The sequence below is a fragment of the Micromys minutus genome (genome assembly GCF_963924665.1).
Source record: "Micromys minutus genome assembly, chromosome: 10".
In the NCBI taxonomy this organism is placed as follows: domain Eukaryota; kingdom Metazoa; phylum Chordata; class Mammalia; order Rodentia; family Muridae; genus Micromys; species Micromys minutus.
In genome coordinates, this window is record NC_137979.1 from 33395456 (window position 1) to 33409202 (window position 13747).

A 13747-nucleotide genomic window follows, 5' to 3' on the forward strand; every position below is an offset into this window, starting at 1 on the left:
CGTCGGAGGAATAACTTACAAGAGTCACCTCTCTCTTTCCATTATGTGGGACCCAGGGATTGAACTTGGGTTGTCAGACTTGGTGGCAAGCACCTTTATGTGCTGAGCCATCTCACTGGCCCTAGACATCAAATCTTGTAACTATGTTTCCTCCTTCCTTCAGCTAAGACACAAGTAATTATATAACAGGCTCTCTAACCAAGCATGACCTTCCTGTAAAAACTGTGGTCCATAAACAATCCAGATCATCTCTCCCTGCCTTTTATTTCCCATTCCCTGATACCATCCTCCCCTTTCAGCCAGAGTTACGACTCGCAGATGGATGGCCACAGTGTTGGTAACAGACAGGGGGTTATTTTATTCACTAAGACATGAGGCTTGTGGCACAGCTGGCGGGACGAGAGGTGTAATTATGCCGCATCTCAGAGCCACCAGCGATGAATTTCTGTATAAAAGACTAGATTTGCCATGTATTACTTACGCCAGCATCAATTTTCCCAGCTAGCTCTATTTACTGTGCAAATTCTCCTGTGTCTGTTTATGGGTTAGGCCATGGTTCAGCACCTCTGGTTACTCTAGACTGAGGAGGCACCCCACAGGGCACCATGCATATGAAACAAGTGTCTGGTTCACTGGGAGCAGGTCAGATCCTTCCTCCCTGGTAAATTATATCCCTGGGACAGCAGTGAGCTATGTTCTCACCTATCTGGGAGAGGTAGGCAGGTGTGTGAAACCCAGTCAGCAAGCAGGGCAGGAAGCACATTCATTCTCCGGAGTCCCCACTGCAGAAACTGAAAAAAACAACCTTCTCGGGGGAAATCTGATGGTTTTAGGGCTCAGAGGACCTCCTTGTTTATATAAGAGTAGGACATATGATCTGGAGAGATGGCTCAGTGGTTAAGAGCACTGACTGTTTTTCCAAAGGTCCTGAGTTCAAATCCCAGCAACCACATGGTGGCCCACAACCATCTGTAATGAAGAGGTTTACATTTTGGAGGTGGTGAGTAACTCACAAAAACTCACAAACTAAGGAAGTGCCATCTTGCAGGTGGGAAAGCAGAGGCCAAAATAAGTGGGGGATGGGGAAGCAAAGAATTACTGTGTGAGGGATGGGTTTAGGAGCCAGTGGTAACATACAGGACCAGGAAGCTATTAGGTAGGTGCTACCTGTGTTTCTTCAGTGAGGCCTCAAGCTAGGCTGACCTCTACTCACACTGGACACAAAGAAGACTTGAGACCCTGATGGACTTCTAGGTCTCTCCTACTATAGCATCCTCTGACCAGTGGCTCCACAAGATCCCACACAGTGAACCTGAGGCTTGTCTTCCGATGAGCCTGTGACATCTGCACTGCCAGGTCCCATGTGGCAAGGGACAGCAGCTGCTCAGGAAGGAATGCTATGAGGGCCTTGAGGCTGTCCTTTCCCCAGTCAACTGTGTCACATCTGTTTGCCAGGCAATTCTGGGCTTTGCTCCTCAGTCCCCAGTGTCCCAATGTCGATTACTTCCTGCAGACCAGTTGGCTAGAAGAGATAGGAGAAGGGTAAGTAGAAGTAAGCAATCTAAGTGGTTGGCTTTAGTTTCAGGGTTTCAGCATCAAAGAATCCTTCAATGAGATACATGTGGCCATGGAAACCACTCTCCCCAGGGCCCAAGATCCCTGGCATCCCCTGGGCTGGCTCACCTGGCGGGGAGACTTGGTCAGACATATTATGCGTTGGCTGCTACCTAATGTTTCAGCTCCATCAGTGACGTCTAGGAGAATCCGGGTACTGGGCACAAAGCTCCAGGAGCGTCCAAGCGCAGGCTTGACTCTTCTACTATCCCGGTCTCGAGTCAAGTGGTTGGTTACCTGCAGAAACGGACATAGATCCATGATGGAGAACCAAGGACACCTGTTCCTACGGCTTCCTTTTACACACAGGAAGTCTGATTCTGACTGTCCCTGCTGCTATAACTTAACTGAATCTAGAACTACAACTTAGGTTTCCTGGCCTGCACCCAGCTTTCCACAAAGCCTCAGTGCTTCTGACATCATCTGTGGGATATGGGGTACCTTTATCTACTCTTTCCTAAAGGAGAGCCAGTAGTGTACTTGTGCATTTCACTGGCCACCTGAGAACAGGGTAGCCAGTCCTTTGGGTCTGGAGTGTGTTTGTATATGCGGAAGAAGGAAAGTTTGGATGAGGAATCCCAATCTGGGACTAGTCTTAAGTAGGCCACCCACAGAGGCACCCAAACCATAGCCCCCTGGGGATAGCAACTATGGCTCCTTCCAAACTTTCTATGCCAGAAACTGACCCCCAAGTACTCACAAATACCCAGAAGTTAGTAGTAAGAGGTCCAGGACCCTGCCTTTGAAAGAGCAAGATAACAGGTCCCTTTCACACTCCCTGCAGGTATACATATTAGCATAATATTTTCTCAAAATTGGGTAAGCTAGATATTTAAAGTACAGGCAGTTGGGTGCGGAGATGTGTGTGTGTAGTCCCAGCCCCTCAGGAGCAGTCTAGGAGTTTGAGGCCAGCCTGAAAGCCTAGTAAGATACTGTGTCAAGAACATGAACTAAATTACAGGTAACTGTGACACAATAATTATACTCCTTTAATTCCAGCACTCACTCAGGAGGAACAGGTAGATCTCAGTGAGTTCAAGGTCAGCCTGGACTTCAGAGGGAGTTCCAGGACAGTCAGAGTTATGTAGAGAGACCCTGTTTAAAAAAGATTTTCATTAGTTTTAATTATATGTTTGCATTTGGGTATGTGTACAAGTGCCCATGGAGAGAAGAGGACACTGGGTCTCTTGGAGCTGGAGTTACAAGTGGTTGGGGCCACCAAACTTCCTTTTAAATTTTTTTTTCCTTTTTTTAAAAAAAAAATCTTTTTTAAATTTTATTTATTATATGAGTATGCTGTTGCTATATTTAGACACACCAGAAGAGGGCATCAGATCGCATTGCAGATGATTGTGAGTCACTATGTGGTTGCTTGGAACTAAACTCTAGACCACTGGAAGAACAGTCAGTGCTCTTAACCACTGAGCCATCTTTCCAGCCCTAAACTTTTTTTTCTAAGCTGGTGCTGGTGTAAGCCTTTAATCCCAACACTTAGGAGTCAGAAGCAGGCAGATCTCTGAGTTTCAGGCCAGCCAGGAGCGAGTTCCAAGACAGCCAGAGCTACACAGAGAAACCCTGTCTCAAAAATCCAAGTAAATACACACACACACAAAGGCAAGATAGGAACACCTTTCTGACCTGTGTTCTGGGTTCTGTCCTTTTAAGGGCTATTAAGTTCTAAACTGACATTTAAGAGAAACAGAGCTAGAAATTACCACCACTGCCACACCCAGGTCTCGGGCCAGGATCTTGAGCTCTCGGGCCAGCTGCATCATCAAGGCCAGGCCTGGAGGAAGGACAGACAGGAGAGGCAGCAGAGGACCAAGGGACAGGGCTAGGAGGTTAAGTCCCCACCCTGTCCCCAGGCTCTCCTTCCCACTCCTTACCTTCCCTCTGCTGACCTCCCAGAAGTGGGGCGACCACCGCAGTGACAGAATCCACAATTACAACCTTCACCATGCCCGAAGAAGCTGTTGCCTGTAGGAATGGGGAACAGCACAGATCACAAACCAATGACCGCAACCACCTGCCCTGGGCAAGCTCCCCTAGTAGAGGCCAGGGGATGTAGGCAACTGAGGCACAGCCTGACAACCTGGGTGGGTTTCCTAGAACCCAGGAAAAGGTGGAAGGAGAGAACCAACTCCAGAGTTGGCTTCTCTGACACACACACACACACACACACTCTGAAGTTTAGGCTGGGTGGTGGTGGCACACACCTTTAATCCCAGCACTTGGCAGGCTGAGACAGATGTCTGAGTTCTAGGCCAGCAAGGGCTATACTGAAAGACTGTCTCAAAAAAAACCAAAACCAAAACCAAACAAAAAGGTTAGCCCTCAGATTAAAAAGAAGTCAGTCATAAACAACTTTTCCCAACCAAATACAGCTGAACAGGCCTCTCCCGGCCCATTCATAAGTCGAACAGACTTCACCGAGGATTGAGCAGACAGAAAGGGTTTAAGTCACAGGACACCACAAACACTCATTTCAGAATCCCCCATGCAGCAGCCAAAGGCCATCTCCTCCACCCGGGTACTGTTAACCCCTTCTCTTCTGAAGCCCCTCACTGCTGCTTACTTCCACGCCAAGCTCCCAAGCTGCTTCTACTGAAGAGTGAAGCTCTCTCTCCACTAAGGAGCCCAGGGCCTGGGGTATGCTCAGCCTGCATCCTACCACTGAGCTACACCCTTAGCCTTCAGACTTCTTCCCATTTCCATCCCTAGATCTTACTTGCCCATATCTACCATGGTTCCAAATAAGGGCAGCTGTTTCTCTAAGAAGAGCCTGATGCCATTTCTCAGACCATAACCAGATGTTACACACTCGTGAGCGTGTCTGATCTGGATCTACGCTGTCTTACACACTCTCTTACTCCTCAGATCCTGACTCAGCTACTGTGTGCTGTTTCCACTGCCCACTGGCCAATGGGTTGGCTGTTTGCATTTCTGTTCTGCCTTTGGTGTGTCCACCATTCAGCCTCCAACTCTTAGCCTATTACCTATATGTCTAAGAGAGGACAGCAGAAACGGGAGAAGGTGAAACCAACCAGCTGAGACCTCCATCTCCCCTGTCCTGCTAAATACAAGTCCTTTGCTGCTCTTGAAGAGAACCTGAGTTTGATTTTCAGCACCCATGTGATAGTTCACAACCTTCTGTAATTCCAGGTCCAATGGAATCAAATGTCCTCTTCTTGCCTCCGAGGGCACCAGGTAAGCACACCAGGCACGTACATTCATGGCAGAATACAATTTAAAAATCTTAGAACAAGTTTTAAATTCAAACAACAGCAACAAAAACAACAACAGGGAGCTGGAGAGATGGATCAACAGTTAAGAGCACTGACTGCTCTTCCAAAGGTCCTGAGTTTAATTCTCAGCAAACACACAGTGGCTCACAACCATCTGTAATAGGATCTAATGCCCTCTTCTGGTGTGTCTGAAGATAGCTACAGTGTACTCATAAAAAAATAAATAGATCTAAAAAAAAAAAAAAAAAAAGACAAAACTAAGTTTAAAAAACAAAACAAAACAAAACATGAAAAACAAAAATCCTGGCTAATTAAATGTACGAAAAGGGAGCCTGCTAGTGGTCCTAGGGTATGTTTTTTCTTCTAATTATTCTTTTTCTTCTTTTCCTCCTCTTCCTTCTCCTCCTCCTCCCCCTCTTCCCTCTCCTTCTTTTAAAGATTTACTTGTCATATATAAGTATACTGTAGCTGTTTTCAGACACCAGAAGAGGGCATCAGATTTCATCACAGATGGTTGTGAGCCACCATGTGGTTGCTGGGATTTGAACTCAGGACCTCTGGAAGAACTGTCAGTGCTCTTAACTGCTGAGTCATCTCTCCAGCCCATGTTTTTCTTCTTAATAAAAGGGAAGAGATAATAATAATAAGAAGAATAACAACAACAATAATAATAACAACATGTATCACTTACTTGCTTGAGTGTGAAACCTAAGTGGATGTGTATAAAATGTTTGGGGCTACAGCAGCCATTTACCAATTCTGATGGGAAGAGCAGAAGAATCAGACACTGAACTCAGTGCTATCCTCCAGTCTCACAAAGGACAATCAGATTGTCTCAAGAGTCAAGTCTCCTAGCCAGACGTGGTAAAGTATATACCTTTAATTTCAGCAGTCTCAGCACTCAGGAGACAGGGCAGGGGGATCTTTGTAAGTTCCTAACCAGCCAGAGCTGCACAGTGAGATGCCCATCTCTCTCTCTCTCATCTCTCTCTCTCTCCTCTCTCTCTCTCTCTCTCACACACACACACAGAGAGAGAGAGAGAGAGAGAGAGAGAGAGAGAGAGAGAGACACACACACACACACACACAGAGAGAGAGAGAGAGAGAGAGAGAGAGAGAGAGAGAGAGAGAGAGAGAGAGAGAGAGAGGTTTGAAGGGGTTTTTTGTTTGTTTAATTTTTGAAGTAGGGTTTCTCAATGTAGTCCTTGGCTGTCCTGGAACTCACTCTGTAGACCAGGCTGGCCTCAAACTCAGAGATCCACCTGCCTCCACTTCCTGGGCACTGGGATCAAAGGCATTCGACATCACGCCTGGCACAAACATTTTTCTAATTGATTTCAGTGAGTAGTGCAGAAGACAGTATAACCCTGGACTTAAAGAGCTCACAGTTATCCAGCACTGGTGAGCCTGTAAACAAGGAAGCACTTGAATTAAACACCAAGGAATTCCACCTGGGGGTTAGGGGTGTGCATGTACAAACACAGCTGGAGCTGTTACATTCAGTGGACACATGCATTTCAAATATAGTCTGTGGTCAGACACCTGCCCACATACAGGCAACACCTGGCCAGCTGGGTAAAGCAGAAACTGGCAGATCTGCAAACTCACCTGCTGGGCCATGGTGCCCCGAAGGTCCTGTAGCATATCTAGCATCTGGAAGATGTCAAATGAATGCACCACCTGAATCCTCTGGAGAGCACTTGCCTGAGGAGTGAGAAAGAGAAGCAGGAACTTGGAGATGGGATCCAGGAAAGCCATAAAGAGTAGTCATAAAGCCGAAAGGACAAAGAGGCACTTAGACACAGTGCTGGCATCCAGAATGGCAAATGGATTTTGCCTAATGGGCTGGATCTCACAGTGGTGACTACCTGGGTGCTGAGCTGTAAGACATTTGGAATTCAGCAGGAAGGACAGATATGATTGATTAGTGATGCCTGCCATGCACAAGAAATGGGCTGGAAACACAAATGCTAGGTGTTTGATTGCTCTGATTTACTGTTAGAAGGCCTTCAAGTTCCTGGGGAGTCAGTGTGGGTGGCTGCCAAGCTGGGGTGGTGACATTAACATGAGCAGCTTTAGGAATGCAGAAGACTCTCCAGGTTCAAAACGAAAATGATGACTCCTTCAGACAGTGTAAACCCTTACAATGTACAGGGTCATGAGGTCTCCTAGCACCAGGATTTTCTAGGACCCACCCATCCCGCCCTCTACCTGTTTCTCCTCATCTTGGGTTCTAGCTTGTAGTAGCTGGAGGAGGCGGGACGCTGTCATTCCTCCATTGGAATCCACATAAAGTACATTCTGCTGCAGGCTGTGGGCCACATTTGCAGCCACACAGAGACACACCTTCAGAGACAAGATGGGGTGCTGGAGATGAGGGAGGGCCGCCAGGCGGCTCCCCATCACATTCTTCCCAGATTCCAACAACATAGACTTGCCAAGGCCATACCCATCCTCAGCACCCACTTGGTCTGTTCTGACCCCCAAAACAAGCAAGGACACCTGCAAGTACTCCTCCCCCCAAGGAATTCAGGATGACGCACCCACCTCCTCCAACCCCTTCCCCTCCTCCCCACATTGGACCCAGGAGTACCTGTGTTTTGCCGCTACCTGGGCCACCCACAATTTCAGTCACCTCCCCAGTATAGAGGCCAGCATCAAGTAGTTTGTCCAGGCTGATGGCAGAAGAGGAGAGAATGGGGGATGGGCAAAGAGGAGAGAGAAGAAACTGCATGAAACCTGCAAATAAATTTGGGAAGTAAACCAGGCACATGTCATATGCCTTTGATCCCACTATAAGGGAGGTGAGGTCACCAGCGACATAATGAGGCCCTAGCTCCAAAAAAAAAAAAAACAAAACAGCCAACCAAACAAACAAAAACCCATACATATGTATGTATGTATGTACGTATATATGCATGCATGCCCAGGACCAGGTCTAAATTTTCTGTGTAACAGCCTGGACCAGTGCCTGACCATCTACCTCCCTCCCTAACTCTACTCTATCCGAGAGAAAGAGAGAGAGAGAGAGAGAGAGAGAGTGTTTGTGTGTGTGTGTGTGTGTGTGTGTGTGTGCGCGCGCGCGCGCGCAGGGGGGGGTGTTTTTTGGAGAAACAGCTTAATGGTAATGTTAGAGTGTTTTCTTAGCATATGCAAAACCCAGAGTTCAACCTCTAGTATCAATGGGAGGGGGCTGGGGGAGGGAGGTTGGAGAAAGTTGGCATTCACTAATGCAGAGTCTTGTAATCCATGAACACAGACCGGCTCTGCATTTATCTGGGTCACCTTTGATCTTCGTCATCAGCATTTCTAATTTTCAGCATACAAATTCTACACGGGCTTTGTCAGATTTTGACCCAAGTAGTTCATTTTCTTAGACGCAGCCGCAAATGGCGCAGCGTTTTTAATTTCAGTTTTCACATGTTCATCGTGAATTCAAAGAAATGCAATTGATTTTTGTGTGTTGAACTTATATTCCCAGACCTTACTAAACTCTCTTATTAGTTCTGAGAGTTTGTAATTATTTTTTATTTGCTTGCTTTTGTCTGCCTCCCTCATCTGGTAGGCACACTCTGGGACTGTTACCCATTATATCTCCAGGATTAGCACAAAGCTGAAAACCCCCGGAAGGCACACAGTAAATGTCACTGAAAAAAAAGGACAGTGGTCTGTCTGCCAAAACTCTAGCTGTGGAAAGTTTGAGATGAACCTTGGCCACTTAACCCCAGGTCTGCCCTTGGACCACCATGAAGCACCACCACGCTCTGCCCAGGACAGGAAGTAAAGTTTCTGTTGCAGCCTGGACCAGTGCCTGACCACGCATCTCCCTAATTCAGCATTACCAATCATGGCCTCTGAAGAGATTCCTGATGACCAACCACAACCTGTCAGCATATGACAAGCAGCAACCAGTCACTACTCTACCTATTTTAACCCAGAAGCCACGGTTTCCTGCCAGTCAACATGCTCTGGTTCTTACACTACCCTGTGGCTTCTTGGAACGGGATACATTCTGTCTGTTTAATAAGCACCTACTTAGGAGGTCTCCAGCCTCTGCTCCTTCTGAATTCCATTCTCCTGGAGACTGGGGAAGACCGGTTCCATCACAGCAGCTCAGGGTGGGGCCCAGATCAACTGCATCAGCAACACAATCAGAGAGTCTGCTCTGGAAGTTTAAGAACTCACCCAGGAGCGGATTGACAAAATGGTTTAGTCAAAAACAGCGCCTGTCTAGCAAGCATGGGGACCTTAACTTGACCCCAGAATCTACATATAAAGCTGAGTATGAGTGTGGCTGAGCAGTTGGCTCACAACTACCCAGGGCATCTGCTACCTCTGCACACTCACACACAGATACATATACAACTAATTAAAACTAAAGTAAATTTTAAAAGAAAAAAAAAAAAGCCAGCTGTGGTGGTATACACTTATCCTTTTATTTTTATTTAAATTTATTCTATTTTATTTTTTGGTCTCTCAGGATAGGGTTTCTCTGTGCAGCTCTGGCTGTCTTGGAAATCACTTTGTAGACCAGGCTGGCCTCACATTCATAGATCTGCCTGCCTCTGCCTCCCTTGTACTGGAATGAAAGGTGGTGGTATGCATTTATAATTCCAATGGTGGGAAAACTGAGACTCACTGGTCCCGAGTCAAAAAAAAAAAAAAAAAAAAAAAAAGCATCAAGACTAGAGAGATGGTTCAGGAGTTAAGAGCACTGGCTGCTCTTACTGAGGACCAGGGTTCACTTCCCAGCACCCACACTGCAGCTTATAACCATCTGTAAATTCAGTTATAGCAAGGGTGCCAGGAATGAATGTGGTACACAGATAGACATGCAGCATACACATTAAAATAAAAAATATAAAATAAACAGGTAGACGGTCCTTAAGGACCATCTGTTGTCCTCTAGCACCCACGTGTACATGTACACAAACAGATATACATGCACACTATAGAGACAGACAGACAGAGAAAGAGCAAAATCTGTTTGATTTGGATGCACATTCAAGTTTGAGAATCAATTCTGCCTGAACCATTACAGGGTCGTTCTGGTTTTTCTTCTTTTTTCTTTTTCTCTTTCTCTTTTCTTTTCTGTGACATGGGGTCTTGACTCAGGCTGACCTTGAACTCCTGGCATCAGATGATCTTCCTATCGGGACTAGGCACACAGCCCCCCATCCATCTACAGCATTCCCCATGGTGTGCCGTGTGCTCTACTGCCCTGTAAAGACTTACAATGCGGAGGAGAGATGGCTCAGTGGTTAAGAGCACTGACTGCTCTTCCAGAGGTCCTGAGTTCAAATCCCAGCAACCACATGGTGGCTCACTACCTCCTCTGGTGTGTCTGAAGACAGTGACAGTGTACTCGCATACATAAAATAAATAAATAAATCTTTAAAAAAAAAAAAAAAATTGGGCTGCGGTAAGAGCACCAACTGCTCTTCCAGAGGTCCCGAGTCCAATTCCCCAGCAACCACATGGTGGCTCACAACCATCTATAATGAGATTTGGTGCCCTCTTCTGGGCTGCAGGCATACATGCAGGCAGAATGCTGTATAAATAAATAAATTTAAAGAAAAAAAAAAAAAAGACTTACAATGCACCTCAGCACTCCAGGAAGGCCAACAACCAAGGACCCTGTTTAATAGGTTTAACGTGAGCAAATCACAGTTTCACTAACTTTGCCTATAGGTTTACCTCCAAGGTTTTAAAGTTACATCCACTAGGGAAGTCAAACCACCTTTTTTCCTTTTTCTTTTCTTTTTTAAAGTTTTTTTTATTAACATATATATGTGAGTACATTGTCTCATTCTTCAGACGCACCAGCAGAGGGCATCGGATCCCATTACAGACGGTTGTGAGTCACCATCTGGTTGCTGGGAACTGAACTCTGGACCTCAGGGAAAGCAGTCAGTGCTCTTAACCACTGAGCCAACTCTCCATCCCAGCAAACCACCACCTTTTTGACCCTTCAACTCTACACCCGCTTCTCACATTTCTCCCTCAACATGTCTCCCACAGTCACAAATCCTGGATCAGACTTACATAACCCAAACCAGCAGCACCAGATTCCTGCTTGGCCTCTCCTGGCTGGCCCATCTGCCCTGTACAAATGATTTCACGGTGGCCTCTCACCTCTAAGTATACCTCAGAACAGTCAGCCGCAATTAAGTTAAGACACTGAGCCCCACTCCTACAAGGAGCATCTCCATGTGTCTGGCACCCAGTAGGCACTCAGCCAATGTTTGATGGATTACAAACACAGACCCCCAACCAGCGAGAGCAAGCACCAGACCGTTCGGACCTTGCCAAGAGAATGTGTTATGGAAACAGCAAGGGCCAGACCAATCCAAAGACCTTTGTGATGGCAGTGTTATTCATCAAACTCCGCACAAATAGGCCGGGAGAGAGGTCAGACTCGCTTGGCCAGAAAATGCCAGTTGTCTTCCAATTCTTTCCCAGCCCGAACAACAGAGCACAATGTAACTGCTCTTTTCAGAGGATATGCCTGTTCCCCGCCGCTGCCTCATACGGCAAAGGCAGTCGGTTCTGGATTAGATAACCCTGGGCTCACCTCTACTGGCCCCTTTCTTAGGCCAACCACACAGGAGGCCAATAATTTCTAACATCTATAACCTAGGGCAGCAGTTCTCAACCAGTGGGTCACAACCCCTTTGAGGATTGCACAACCCTTTCACAGACAATGTCAGGTCAGACTATCTTGCTTATTAGATGTTTACACTATGATTTACAACAGTAGCAAAATTACAGTTCTGAAATAGCAAAGCAATAATTTTATGGTTGGGGGGGGTCAGGACAACATGAGGAATTGTATTATAGGGTCGCAGCACTGGGGAGGTTGAGAGCCAATGGTCTAGTGTCAGCGCAAATGTGCAGACTCCCAAGAACTCAATCCTTCCCCAGGTCTCACTTGCTTTATTCTTTAGTACCATGGACTGACTCTATTGAATAATGGGATATTAACGACATCTTATGTCACAGGACAGTGGCTCTTCACTGGGAAAAGTTAGCTTGTAAAAGATACTGAGTCATATCTGGAGATATTTTTTGATTGTTATAACTGGAGGCACCTTGGTATCTGGTAAGTAGAGAGCAGGGATGCTCTAAATGTCTCTCAATGCACAGGATGCCCCTATCCCAGCAAATAATTACCTGCCCCTCAAGTATCAATAGGGTTGAGACTAAGAACCCCTACAGTTTTCCTGTACAGGGAAAAAACTCAGGAGTCCAAATGCCTGCAGATTCCTCTACAGCTCCAGCCTGCCCTCACTAGCCCTGTCTTCTGCAGCCTCGGCATGAGGCTCTGCTTTCACCTCGTCCGGGCTCGCATACAAACCTTCCGATGCCGGTGGACAGGATGGCAGTGGAAGACTTCAGTTCCTCATAGAGATCTGCGCCATTTAAGGGGAAAGCCGAGAACTGCGCCAGCAACACCCTCCTCAGGGCGACCAGGGCCTGCCAATAGGGTGGACACTCAGGCTCCAGAGCGGTCAGACGGCCCAAAGAGCAGCTGTCCCAAAGAGCACTCCAGGACTACATCTCCCCCCACCCCCAACAATTCCTAGGAAGTCTGATCCTGCAGCGTGGGGAGCAGCTCTGGAAGACAGGTTGGAATGGAGTTTGCAGATCGCGAGCTCACCTTGTAGGACAAGCCACACTTCTGGGCTACCTCCTCCAAGTCAGCAGCTGCCAGGTCTGCCACTGGAAAGAGAGCAAGTGCAACTAATTGGCAACAGGAATGAATGGCTTGGTCTTGCCATGCTTGCCTTTCCCTCTGTTGTGAAATGGGATTACGGTCTTATTCTACTTCCAATCTCCAGTACGCAGGCCCTGATGCAGGACCGGCAAGGGGCCCAGCACTCAGTAAAATCCTCTCAGTCTCGGCTCTCGCGAACTCAGCTTCCCCAAGAAGTCAGGGGAGGAGTGTGGCCCTCCGGTTAGAGCAAACGGCCCAGTACGGGTACCAAGATCACGGCGCCGACACCCGGGGTTGTGCCCATGAGGTCACCTGTTTTGATCTTTCGGTCTCTCAGAAGCTGAACGATCTCCTCGGAGAGGCCCGGGCACAGACCTGCCCTAAGCATGCCCATATTCCCTGCAAACCCAGGACGCCCTGGGGGCTGTCTGTCACGTGGGCGCCCGCTGATTCCCCCACTCTGGGTATTCCTCAGTTCCACTTAAGGAAAAGGTCCTAGCGTGCCAGCACAATATGAGGGGTCGGGAAGAGGATGCAGGTCGGGGGAAGGAACTCAAACCCTTTGTAACTCGCCGGACTCCTGCGACCTGGGCCCGCCCCCTCCCGGCCGGCGCTTCCGGGTTCCGCGTCTGGAGCCGCGTCTTTTGTGGTCCAGGCCTGCAGCGCCATCTGCTGACCACGAGAGCAAATGCAGCGGCCTTGCGACTCGGGCCACCCACCTGCAAGGCGCAGAGCTGCTCTGGTCACTGCAAACACACAAGCACAGACAGACACACCACACACACACACACACACACACACACACACCCTTCCAATAAGTGTCTCTTGCTCTATTTGCAAAGCTAGAGGACACTCTATCTAACTCAACTTACTGAGTGAAGCACCCCTGACTTCTAGTAGCCTTCATGTTAGGGAGACAGTGAAAAGGAATCAATTCAGATCATTACAGATTGTATGATCGAGCTGAGATCTAGCAAAGTTCACAGAGAGCACCTGTGACTCTGTATTTTCCAAATGTTTTGCCTGTTTGGATGTTTATGCACAGCTTGCATGCCTGGTGCCCAAGGCAGCCAGAAGAGGGGGTCAGATTCCCCTGGACTGGAGTTACAGTAAAAGCCACCAGGTACATGCTGGTCTTCTGGAAAAGCAGTCAGTGCTCCTAACCACTTAG

The 13747-nt window shown here is 47.5% G+C and overlaps 1 protein-coding gene across 4 annotated transcripts; it reads right to left on the reverse strand.

Annotated features, from left to right (window-relative positions):
• Positions 1-420: 420 nt before the first annotated feature.
• RAD51D (RAD51 paralog D) lies at positions 421-12970 on the reverse strand (the record flags this gene model as incomplete). 4 transcript variants are annotated; one of them, XM_080923131.1, is made up of 10 exons in its annotated part: positions 421-1522; positions 1684-1851; positions 3330-3400; positions 3516-3591; positions 6468-6563; positions 7071-7205; positions 7453-7534; positions 12217-12335; positions 12520-12581; positions 12889-12970. In XM_080923131.1, the coding sequence occupies 10 exons, from the start codon at positions 12968-12970 to the stop codon at positions 1439-1441; spliced, it is 975 nt and encodes a 324-aa protein (XP_080779257.1). In that variant the 3' UTR covers positions 421-1438. The 4 variants fall into 4 exon arrangements, with proteins under 4 accessions (XP_080779257.1, XP_080779256.1, XP_080779258.1 ...); XM_080923130.1 differs by having other exon boundaries at positions 3501-3591; XM_080923132.1 differs by lacking the exon at positions 7071-7205 and having other exon boundaries at positions 3501-3591.
• Between the last annotated feature and the right edge of the window lie 777 nt (positions 12971-13747).